Below are 12,103 nucleotides of genomic sequence, written 5' to 3'. Positions count from 1 at the left end.
AAAGTGAGTGCCATGAAGTGATCTCTCTCCTCCCCCAGGTTTCTGCTTTGCAGAGTGGGTCTTTTGGTTTTAGAACCTTGGGGACCATAAAGACGGTCTCTGTCATCCCAGCTGGATGGGAACATTCTATCAATACCAGGCCACTGTTAGAGCTGCCAGTATCTTGTGTGCAAGGGTAGGGGTGGGGGTATGGTTGTAGGAGCAAGGTGTGTGGCATGCATGCTGCAGAGTGGCGATGTGTGGGAGTGGGATGCTAGAGTGTTAATAGACCCAAGTAATCAACTCACATTTGAATACCCTTTAGCAATTTACAAAGGGTTTTTGTGTACCTCATCTCATTGAGTGTTCACAACATTGTACAGATAAAGAAAAGGCAGTTCAGAAAGATGTGCTGACCTGCCCTGAATCAGAGTTTCAGGAGGCACTGCTGGGATGTTAACCTAAATCTTCTCATTCCAGAGGCCATGGTCTTTTCATAACCTTTGGCAATTGTTGACATCTTTTGTGATGTCTCTAAGGAAAAGGGGCAGAGGGGAAAGAGGTATATGCTCACTGCTCCCCTTTCTCCAGGCTAATACAAGCTAACATTTACTGAATACTCACTTGCTGGGAACTCTGCTAAGTACTTTATATGGGAAAAGGAACTACTAGTCCATTTCACAGGGAGGAGAGTGAGATGCAGAGAGATAAAGTAACTTAATGTAGGGGAACAGAATTTGTCACCCTAAAATATGTTTTTGGCATATTGTTTTAATCTGGGTATTTTCTGTGAAACAGGAGACTTGGGACGGGCTCTAAAAGAAGTAGGAATTGCCCTATTGTAAGAAACAGTCCATGGGGTCGCAAAGAGTCAGACAGGATTGGGCAACTGAACAAGAAACATTTACACCTCTAAGGGAAACCTCCATTTATCAGAGAGTCTCCCTCCCTGTACTGGGAAGAGTAGGATGACCAAATCTCTAGAAGTTCTTACCAAGGAAGAAGACAAAAACTTAAACGTGTATCATAATCACCCTTGTTTACTGGGTGACTATAACTTCCCATAACTGACTCTCCCCACCCTCAACCTCCTCTTTTGTCTTTAGCTGAGGATGGTATTTAAGGAAAGGGCTTTGATCAAGTAAGCTACTCAGTTTTCCTGGATCTTTACCCTGTATACATGCTACTAATTTCTGGGTGATTTGCTCTTATTAATCTGCCTCATGTCAATTTAATTCTTAAACAAGTTTGAAGAACCTAGAAGGGTAGAAGAAAACTTCTTCATCCCCAACATTATTCAAGATGAAGCAGGAGCAAACAATGAAGTTGTGTATCAATCAGGATAGGGCACAGCAATGTCGCAGTAACAAACAGCTCCAAAACGTCAGTATCTTAACAAAACAAAGATTCACTTCTCCTTCAAACTGCATGTTCATCTTGGGTTGGCAAAAGGGTTCTGCTTCACATTACCACTCAGGGACCCAGGCCGAGAGGGACTTCCACTGAAGTTATACCATCTGGAATAAATGAGCTCCCGTTGCTATGGCAGGCAAAGAAAGAGCTGGAGGGTCTCACTAGCAATTAAATGCTTTGGTCTGGAAGTGACATGTCACTTCTGTTTACAGAACACTGGCCAAAACTAGTCAGGCTGGCCTTGCCCAATAGCCAGGGGACTCAAATAGAGGACTCAATATTAGTGAGTACTGGTAATGTCTGTCAGCCTGGCAGACTGACTTGAGAGCCCATGTTTTAATCACCATGCTGTCCCACTTCATCAGGGATGGACTCCTCCAGGGTAAATCTCCTTTATGCATTATGTTGGTGTGCTTGATTCCCTTCTCTCCATCCCTGTATTCCTTTAGCACATATTGAGCAGCTATGTGCCAGGGAGTCTGTTGGGTGATGAGCATACTAAACAAACAAACAAACAAAAAGATACAGGATCCCTGCCTTCAAATGCCCTTATTTTAAGAGGAAAATACTGATGTGTTATACACAAAATCCTGTGATCAAAGCATCAGTCACAAATGAAATCAGTGAGATGTAGCCACCTGTCCTAAGACTTCACAGGAGGGAGAGAAGAGCTCACAACAAGAGCTCCTGTTGTGAGTTCGTGATAAATCAGGCAGGGCTTCCTGGGAGAGATGGCCTTTGAGCTGACCCATAAGTATGAGTAAAATTTGCAATAAGAAAGTCAAAGGACGTGGGCATTCCAGGCAAAAAAAAGGAGCCTGGATAAAAGCATAGAGGCAGCAAAGTGCAGGGGTTACTCAAAACAAGGCATGATTCCGTTAGACTGTGTTGAAATGTTGGGTGAGTGAAAGGGAGGGCCGAGTGATCTAAGGTGATCTTGGAGGACTTTGAAGTTCACACTTTCGGTGTGAAAGTACAGACAGGAGCAGGTTTGTACCAAGGGCAAGAGCTCCTGTTGTGAGGCAGGAGCACTCTCAAGGAGAGAGTAGCTTGTTAAACTCTGCAGACAGTGGTGGTAAAGCGGCTGTTGGTGTCATTACTACTTGCCCTCAGGCTGGAAGTGACTTGAAGAAGGGCCTGGGCCCCTGCACAGGAATAGGTCTAATACAGGAGACAGGCTCCTGTGGCCTAGATATGAATGGATTCCCCCTAAAACCGAGTCCCCGTGCCAAGCTTATGATTAATCTCACCATCTAAAACCTTATTCCATTTCTTGTCCCACCCACCCCTGTTCCCTTAAGGATTGAAGAATATCAAAGAAAAGGGGGACTTGAAACTGAAGAGGACCCTGCAGGACCCTCCTAGGGCCCTGTGTCCCCCATTTCTTATTTGTCCTAGGCCTTCTCTGAGTTCCGAAGGGCAGACTCTAGCAGTTACTAATGAGGGAAGTGAGGGGATCTACAAACACAGGGAAAGCAGTCAAGAAACAACAGTTCAGTGATGAAACAGAGTCCTAGTTCCTCTTGAGGGACACAGCTAATAATCGGACACACTTCTTTGAGTTGTTCTGTGGGAACTAAGACTCCCCACCCAGGTGGAGGATGATGACTACACGTTGACCACAAATCCATAGACCCCAGACTGGTTGGAACCAGGAGGCTGATGATTAAGATTCCTGAAACACCACACTGTCATCTACCACCAACCAAAAAGGAGGTCATGCCCCCTACCACCCTCATTCCCCCCAAATCTTACACCTCAGCTGGCTTGGAAGATGAACCTGAGACAAACCTATGTCTCCCATCTTCTTGGTTGGTCTTCTTTCTCTGCTCCAAACTCCAGTGTTTCAGTTTGGACCTAGGGCACACGAACTTTGGAGTGACAAGCAGCATGTGGCACCCTATACAGCTCACAGACTTGCCCCCAGGTGCCTGCTGACCCTGGGGTTGGGCTCTGGGGATGCAGAGACAAAGTGCATCCCAAGCACACGCACAGCACAGGAGATACCCTGCCTAATGCTACTTGGCCTAACAGAATGCACTTGGGCCTCCATGATTGCATAAACTTGCTTCTTCTCTTGTTTTTTTTTTTTTTTTCAATTCTTCTGTTCACTTCTGGATCTCAACTATCATGCCATACTTTACCTGTGCCAGTTCAACTTACCTGGCTGAAGACTTTAGAGTCACACTGCATGGGCCTCTCATCCTCGTCCAGGTGTTCATCACTGAACGCCTCATGGACTACCTACAGGCTCATGGTCCAGAACGCACTTAAACTGCAGTCCCCACTGCATCCTGCCCCTCCCTCCGTAGAAGTTCTTGGTCGTGCTCTAGTCTTCTTGAAAATGGGCTGCATTATCTCTCAAATATTTTTTTCATCTCCTACGTCCTATCTGTCTATGACTGTGTCTCATGTCCCTTGAGTACAAATAGGCTGCTGTGGACCATCTTTGGTTTGCCGGATTCTTAACCGAATGAGGGAAATGTGTATGTTAGCTGCTCAGTCATGTCCGACTCTTTGCGACCCTATGGACTGCAACCTGCCAGACTCCTCTGTCCATGGGATTCTCTAGGCAAGAAGATTGGAGTGGGTTGCCATGTCCTCCTCCTGGGGATCTTCCCGACCCAGGGATTGAACCCAGGTCTCCCGCATTGGAGGCAGAGTCTGTACCGTCTAAGCCACTAGGGAAGCCTGGCTGAAGGAAATAAACCCTTGTATTTCTTTTGTGATTTATAGTTTTCAAAAACATTATCTGAAAGCAGCTTCTTCTTCTTTTTTTTTTTTTTTTCCTTTTTTTGCCAGTTATCCTCTAACACTGCTGTGAAAAGAGCAAAGCAAAATCTCTGCAAATTCTACTAAACTTGGGGATCCAGACTTTCTCAGCAGGATGGCCCGTGTGTGTGTACTGCTGGACCATCTGTTTTTTCATTCTGTTTCACTTCAAGTTCAAAGGGCTGGTGACCCAGCAATTTTGAATTTTTACCTAAACCACTGCATTTTAAAATAAATGAAATCAGTCCTGTTCACCCTCACACTCCCAAATCCTTTGGGATTTGGATCCCAGATTCAGTCTCCCGTTCCTATTCCCATAATCAAATTTGGCACTGAACATTTGGATGCTGTGTTCCAAAAGCAGGGAGCCTCTGGCTGTTTGTCCCTGAACTGCCACAATTGGCCTCAGGCTTTTGCGACACAAACTGGTGAATAAAACGTGTTTGCCCCACGGCCTGGAGGTGACACAAATAGATAGTCTCTGCCATCTCAATCCCAAAATCAATCTTCTCCTCCAATTCAGGTCATTTCACCCCAAATCAGCCAAGCTTTTAAGTAACTAGAGCTGCTTGTACATTAAACACCACAAAACATGGTACTTTTTAAAACATTTATATTTATATATATAAAAAAATTAAATATATATAATATATAGTGTGTTTGAGACTAAAAATATAGTACATAATATTTAAAAAAAAGGAAAATGAAAAAAGGCAGAATAGGAAAAGTGTGAGGGACACAGATACACATTGCTAAAAATCTACGATGGTCTGTTCTAACAAAAATAATATTTTTTTCCTCTTAATTATCATCATGGACCCATTTATTATTGGGGCTTGAGTGGAGAAAATTTAACTGGAGCCAGAAATGGTGGTTGTAATCCCAAGAAGAGTGGGGTTAGAAAACGTGACCACAGGGAGCCCTGGACCTCATTCTGGTGTGACTGGAGGCAGCCAAATCTCCTGGGTCACTATTGCTAGCAAGATTGTGTCAGAGTTTGATTGTATTGGCAACCTGGCTGCTCTCTTCCCAGAGTCAGGGGTACTCCCAGGAGACAGCATCTAAAAATCTCCAGATGAAGAAGACCCCTATTGGCCCACCAACACTTGCAAAGGCCAGTTGTTGGGGACAGCAAAAAGCCAGGATTAGGGGACAGGAGATGGTAGGAATGAGTGACAGACAGCTCTATGCAAACAGAGTTATTATCATTACTGTTATTATTTTTAAGGGCAAGCTTGTACCAGAATCGCCCAGTATGGCCTGTGACTTCTGCGCAGCAATTATTCTTCCAGGGACAGGGCCTGGAACTCACTCACAGTGATGCAAGAAAATGTGATCCTCCCACCCCCCACCCCCCCCAAACCCATCTTCCGAATTCTGAAACATCCCGAGCCACACATCCTTCCATCTTCTCCAGAAGCCCAGAGGTGGAGTGTCAGGACCCAGCTGATAAGTGAGGCCAATGCCTTTCAGAAAGAGGCTGTTTCCAGAAAGGGAGCAACAGTGGTAAGGGGAAGGCCAGGAGAAGGGGATGGGATATTTAAATGCTAATTTTATAGCCTCTTCACAAAAATAAATGCCTTTCCAATTACATCTCTTGGTCTGCGCACTTCAGTGGTCTGTTACCACGTCCTCACTGGTCCCGCCAGAGTCAGAAGCTTCACTGATGCCTTTCAAGTGATTCCCTGCCATGCAGAAGGGCCTGGAGAGGCACAGAGCGGGTGACCTGGCTCATGGCACGCAGCACCAAACTGGCAGAGAAGCCAGGGTTTCTGCAGCCTGGGTGCTTTGCATACAGCAGTGGGGACAGAATCACCCTCTCAGCAAAGACTGAGGAAGTGATGTCACTGAGCCAGTTCAGTACAGTTGGGGTAGGCCTCGGCTTTAACACGGCTTTCTCCAAACCCGAGTGACCCATGTACAATGGCAGCACACATGAGCCAAATACACTGAGACGCCATCTGATTCCATCTGAGAAAGCCCGGGACGTGTAGCTCCTGACAGACAGCCACCCATTTAATGAGAGGGTACCAGGGCAAAAGAGACTCCAGGGCAGTGTTCTCCATCTTGTCAAGCAGAAAAGGCTGCCCTCAAAATTACCAGAAAGGCAGCACCTGGACTAGGGTGCGCAGTGCTTGGAGACAAGAAGGGTTGGGGTGAGATCAAACTAATCTCTTTCATCCCAAGAAGGCAAGGTATCTGTGAGAGCATAGACCTCCCTTCCTTTCTGACTTACGTTGGACTTTGCTTCATGCAAATATTGTGGCTAGACTTTGGTGGGGGATCCCAATTTAGGATGCAAGCTGGACCCTCCACAAGGAGACTGTGGGTCATCCAGAATCACAAGAACCTCCTGAAGACGCAGAACTGAAGTCAATAACTGCTGGACTCCCTCCTCACTACCACCTGCCCTTCTGAACTGCTCCTGAACAGACAGGTCAGCTGTTCTCACACCTTGCTCTCTAGCTCAAGACGCCTTAGTCTGCAGGCTTCCCCTTGCTCAGTGAGACCAGCCTTCTGGGCCATGGGAGTGCTCCAGAGGACGTGGGCGGAGTGTGGCTGCTTCCATTTTTCCCCACAGAGGTTACCTGCAACCTGGGGGCACAGTGAAGGAAACTCACCATGCCCTGCTTTGGCCAGAGACACCTTTGCAAACCTGTCAGCCTTCTGAGTGGGGAGCAGCACAATGTCCAAAGGATAATCCCACATCAATTTCACTGAGGTTTAGGATATTCTTTCTGCTGCTGTTTGAGATCAAGGGGTTTTTAGTGGAAACTCATTCACAACACTTCTGACAAGAGGATGAAGTCCACAGTGAAAGCTTCTTTCAAGAGAAGAACCTTTCAACTTCCCCCCACCCATCCACCCGCTGTTACCAAATCCTTGCCAGGAATGGCAGGCCCTTCCACCTCACCAAATGAAAATACGCAAGAGTCGGACAATCTGAGGTTTGTACAATTCTCCCTCCTCATCTTAAAGACTAGAAAATATTGGACAATGAACCTAGAGGTTAGGCCAAGGTCACTCAGTAAATGGCAGCTTCAGAACTGGGTCCCATGTCTCCGGATGCCTTGCTCTTCTCACCAGCACTAGCACGTCGAAGGCAGTCAGAATCACCAAAGTGACCACATCAAGGGCTGAGGCCCCGTGCTGGGGGATTCCAGCCTTAGGTAACAACCGCCCAAACTCAAGGGCATCTGCCACGCCCCAGAAAGGCAATTCCATTGGCTTAACAGGTCGGTCCCCACTCAGACTCTGATCAGCCTAGAGTAAACACTGCAGAGGGTAGAGGCAGTCCTGAATGCTGACACCTCCCTGTGCCTTGCACGGTGTTCACAGGGAAGTAAGTCTATCTGGCTTCCAATAGACTTCTCATGCTCCCTGCAGTGTCAGCTGAGTTACCGTGACCTCAGGGCCTCCTCCTCTCCACCAACAGAATGGACCCAGTACTAAAACCAAAAAGGAGGAACAAGAGAACGCGGCCAAACAGAAGTCATTTGGAATGTTCCTGTTTAAAAAGTCACCATCTTTAGATTTTAACTGTTTAGATTACCCCGTGGCTTCTGTGAAAATCATCAAAATATGCCTGAATTTGCACAGGGACCTGCATCCTTATTGGACCACGTCACCAAACTCACAGAAAAGGCTTGAGCAGGAAGGAGTCAGCTTCCAGGGGTAAGGCTGGAATAACGCTGTGAACCTGTATGAGGCCTCTGAAAGGGCCGGTCCATGGGACTTGCCCGTGCTGAAGTGGAGGAGGATGCAGACGCAGCCTGAAGAGGCCAGAACTGGAGCTACAGGGTATGCGCTGTCCTTACTGCCAGGGGATGGCGAGGAATATCACCCCACAGACCCATCTGCAAAGGTGGCGATGGCCCGTGGCTGATGAGCATGTAACTCATTAAAGCGAACATGACTAATGAATGGCGACCACGAGAAAGGGCAAAACGCATTCTGGGAATTTTAACAGAGGACCCTCCCGTTAGGGCTGAGCTAAGGGAAGAGCAGACCACGCTTCTTGGCAAGGGAAGGTCGGGGCAGAGGAGTGAGTTCTCTTTGGAGCGCCCGTTCTCTTTGGTCAGGAGGTGGCGGCTGAGAATGTGGAATGCGTATGTGGGCGTGAGTGCAGGAGTGTGTATGGAGGTGAGGCTGGGCGTGGGAGACTTCGTGGGCCGCGGCTGCCTGCAGTGCCTTTCCGCGTGACCTTACTGGGTCAGCCCTTTCTCTTACTAGGTCCCCTCGCCCGTCTATCCCCTAAACTCTGCAACACTTGGCAGTGAGTTTGCGCTGACCGTACCGGATTCCTGTGCAGCCACCCACACAGGGCCGGTCAACCAAAGCAGGACACTCAAGGCACTGAAAGTGGAAGAAAGAATCTGATTGGTCCAGGGGAAAAAAAAAAAAAAAGATACGTAACAAACGAAAACCCGTCTAAAGAGAACATCTCCCACAGATGTCCCCCAGAAAGTGGCCTCTCTAACCAGCTGGTCAGCTCTGGGGTAGGACAGCAGAGCCTGACAGCCAGGCCGGACAGCAGAGCCTGACAGCCAGGCCCTCTTCTGGTCCTATAGAGCCCATCGGGTGACAGGTCTCACCACCTGAATGTTTAAAAATGGATTCAAAGTGCTTCGAGATTGAAAGAGTAATGGAAGGTACTGGAAATCTGATAGAGAACAGGTTCCCCCTTTCCCAGTACACTGGGACTTGTACTTGGGTGGGGAGCTCCCTACAGCTTCTTTTTATATTTTTACCCCAAGTGAGGTTTTTTTTTTGTTTTTAAATTGTGTTTTGTTGTCTTTGAAAAAGCCTATAGCATGCCCACTTTCACCACCACTCCGCAGGCAGGCTCATTAAAGCAGAAGTGGGGCCTCCTGGGGAGGAGAGGGGGCTTGGATGGGCTCCCTCTAGCGTGGGTTCTGGAAACTGCTATGTAGCACGCTGATGTCTTGCTGGTGACTCAGGACGTGGTTGGTTCCTGACCTATCCTTCTCCATCACGACCCCCCTGACCTATCCGGCTGGCCCAGCACAGAGGAGGAGGAGGAGGAAAGGGCAGCGTTAGGAGAGATACCTGGATCCCTCTGCAGGCAGAGCGACAGGGGTCCACAGTGGGCAGCCAAGATGACTTGGCATTTTAATCCCAGCTGAACGAGGGCTGGATCCGAACTCGGTGCCAGGGCTAAAAAAACAAATCCAAGGTCCCTTCTGCAGTCCCGAGGCGGGAGAGATGCACCCAAGGTGTGATGCGGACAACAGACGGGACGGGCCAGGCAATCTATCTGTACCAGAGCCACCCACCCCGACACTCGGTGTCCCCTGGGCCAACGCTTGCTCCTCCCCACAGGACGCCCCCATCACGCTCACGTGAGACCAGAGGGACGGCATAGAAAGGGAATGCTAAAAAGTGGCCCCTCTGCTCTCCGCAACCTTCACTTTCCCAGTCCCCAGACTAGGGCCAGGCAAGAGTGCAGGTCAGAAGAGACACATCCTCCCGAAGAAGAGGGAAGGGCAGGCCCAGGAGGCTGGGGCATGCGCAGAGCACCATCCTCGGGACGGGGTGTTTCCGGGAGACCTGCTCCCTGCCTGCCGCGGTGGGAGGAGGAAGGCCGGTCCAGGACGGGAGCAACAACGGGCAATGTCCCTGAATATCAGGGAACAGCTGTGAGAGCCTTCTCCTCTGCCCCGCAGAGATGCCCCGGCCAGGCGCCGGCCCTACACATGCGTCTGCATGCGCTGCTGGAATCTCTGGCCGTAGTCCGAGTGCTGGGAGGTGTAGGAGAATCGCGTGGCGGTGGCGTACTTGCCGATGGGGTCGTATGCCTCGTATGGGGTCCGCTCCAGGCCGGACGGTGGGGCCTGGGGGTAGCCCAGTCGGTAGGTGGGGTACCCTGCTGCCCCGGGGAAGGGATGGGAATTGAACTTCTCATAGTTCTCGTAGGATAGCTGGCTGGCAGTATCGTTGCCAGCGGGGGCAGCAGGACCAGGGGGCGTGGGCTCAGGGCCGTAGTCGGGGGCCGGGGCTCGGCTGTAGGTGTTGAGCTGGGCGTAGCCGCTGGAGTGGGAGAGGCGGGAGGAGGGGCGGCCGTCGAAGCGGGCAGGGCCGGGGGCACGGTAGTCAGCATAGAGCACTGCCCTGGAAGACGGGCGGTCTTCGTGGGCACGGACGTTGTAGTAGCCATTGGTGGGGTCCTGGGTGGCAATGAGAGAAGAGAATGAGGTGGGTTCCTCTTGGGGAGGGGTGTGGAGTCTCATCATGGCCCTCTGGGCCTCCTCTGGCTCTGCCCGGGTTCTCTTCATCTCTTCTGTTCCCTCAGTAATCTCCTGACCCTTCCTCCGCACACCTGCCCTCACCTCCGCTCTGCCCACCCCTGGGGCCCGCGATCCATGTCCCGTGCCCCTCCAGGGGGCCCTTCCCCAGTCCGCACCTTCATCTCATACTCCTCCCGGGTATCGATGGTGTCACAGCGCAGATCCTGCTTTAGGTCCACGTCATCCTTGAAGGACTGCAGAGGAGCCAGAGCTGGGCATCAGGAGATGGACGCCTGCTCTCGCCCGCCTTGCCCACCCATCCCCACACCCAGAGGCTGCCTGTTAAGAGGAAGGGTCTGGGGCAGGGGCAGAGGTCCCGTCCTCTCCCCGCAGAGACTCTGGAGTGTAGTGGGAAGAGGCCAGAGATATGGGTTCTAGCACCAATTCTGTGATAATGTGCAGTGCTTGAGTATGTCCTTGCCCCTCTCTGGGGCTGTTCTTCATCTGAGCGCTGAGGCAGTTGGGCCAGAGAACTTACAGTTGGGTCAAAAAAACTCTTGACACGCTGTTGCGGGGAGAATGGGGTGAAGGAAGCCTGTGTAGGTCCCACCTGCCTGTCCTCTGCTGGAAGAAAATTAGCCTGGGGAGCGTGTGCATTTTCTGTGTCTGTATGTATGAGTGTGTGGCGGGGAGGGGATGGGACCAAAGTAGGTCAACTGAGGGAGCAGACAGTGGCAGTTTCAGTGACCTGGAGTGGGGCTGGTCCCAAGAGTGTGAAGAAGAGGGTAGGCCAGGGAGGAGTGGACTCTCACCGAGTAGATGGCCTTCATGACACGGGTCGCCGTGGAGACGCTGGCAGTATCATCCTCCCGGTCAGAATGCATCGTGAGTGGCTCCCGGTTCACGGTCTCCACTTTGATGTCCAGCTTCCTCAGGGTCACGTCTTTGCGACCTGGGGACAAGGGCCGCAGCCTGGACCTACCTGGCCTGGAAAGCGCAGCTGCCAATCCCTCCTTGCCCCTCCCAAGCCCTGCCTGTCAGAGACCCTCAGGAGGGCTGTGGCCCCAGCAGGGCCCATACTCACTGCCTTTGCGGCGCCGGTAGAGAAAGAACACCAAGGCGATGAAGAAGAAGATGAGCAGGATGCCTGCACCAATGGTGGCCCCGGCGATGATGCCCACGGGTAACACCTCTTCAGATGTGGGAAGGAAGGGCGGAGGGTGAGGATGAGGTCACACAGGGGATCTGAACTCAGTGATGGCTGAAGTTCACAACCGCCGAGCTCCAGGCCCCCTGGACTTCGCACAGGGTTGTTTCAGTTGAGTTCAGTTAAAGTCAAGGTGGGATTTGAGAGGAAGTCTGCATTGTGTTTGGATTTAGACCTTCACTTTAACTTCATCAGAGTTGGGATCGACTTGACCCTGGCCGTGGTGGTCTGTCTGTCCCTCTCTTGCAGCCCACCTGCCTGGGAGACTTTTCTTGTCTGAGGTTGGCTGTCCCCAGACTTTCCCACTGGCACCTGTGTTTCCACCTATTTCACTGCCTTCCTCATCCACACCATTGTGACTGTTCCATCTGCACCTATCCTCCCAGGGCTCAGGCAGTTCTGGTTGGATCCCCCTGCTCCTTGGAGATGAGAAGGACCCAGGAATCCTGCCTCCAGTCTTCTCTCCCTTCCTGTCTGTCCTGGA

At 50.6% G+C, this 12,103-nt stretch overlaps 1 protein-coding gene across 5 annotated transcripts in view; it reads right to left on the bottom strand.

Annotated features, from left to right (window-relative positions):
• Positions 1 to 4,760: 4,760 nt before the first annotated feature.
• The window catches only part of KIRREL1 (kirre like nephrin family adhesion molecule 1), a 104,453-nt gene continuing 97,110 nt past the window's right edge, over positions 4,761 to 12,103 (bottom strand). For all 5 annotated transcript variants that reach the window (XM_086393496.1, XM_086393497.1, XM_086393499.1 and 2 more), the window contains 4 exons: positions 11,497 to 11,604; positions 11,225 to 11,364; positions 10,589 to 10,666; positions 4,761 to 10,352 (listed from right to left, as the gene is read on the bottom strand). In XM_086393496.1, coding sequence (XP_086249622.1) covers positions 9,876 to 10,352; positions 10,589 to 10,666; positions 11,225 to 11,364; positions 11,497 to 11,604 — 803 coding nt within the window. In that variant the 3' untranslated portion in view covers positions 4,761 to 9,875. The remainder of the gene's footprint in view (positions 10,353 to 10,588; positions 10,667 to 11,224; positions 11,365 to 11,496; positions 11,605 to 12,103) is intronic.

Source organism: Bos grunniens, chromosome 3 (assembly GCF_055505025.1).
Source record: "Bos grunniens cultivar Pamir isolate PY7600 chromosome 3, Bosgru_T2T1.0, whole genome shotgun sequence".
Taxonomy (NCBI): Eukaryota; Metazoa; Chordata; class Mammalia; order Artiodactyla; family Bovidae; genus Bos; species Bos grunniens.
Note: the sequence above shows the minus strand (reverse complement) of the source record. Positions and strands in the feature narration are given on the sequence as shown.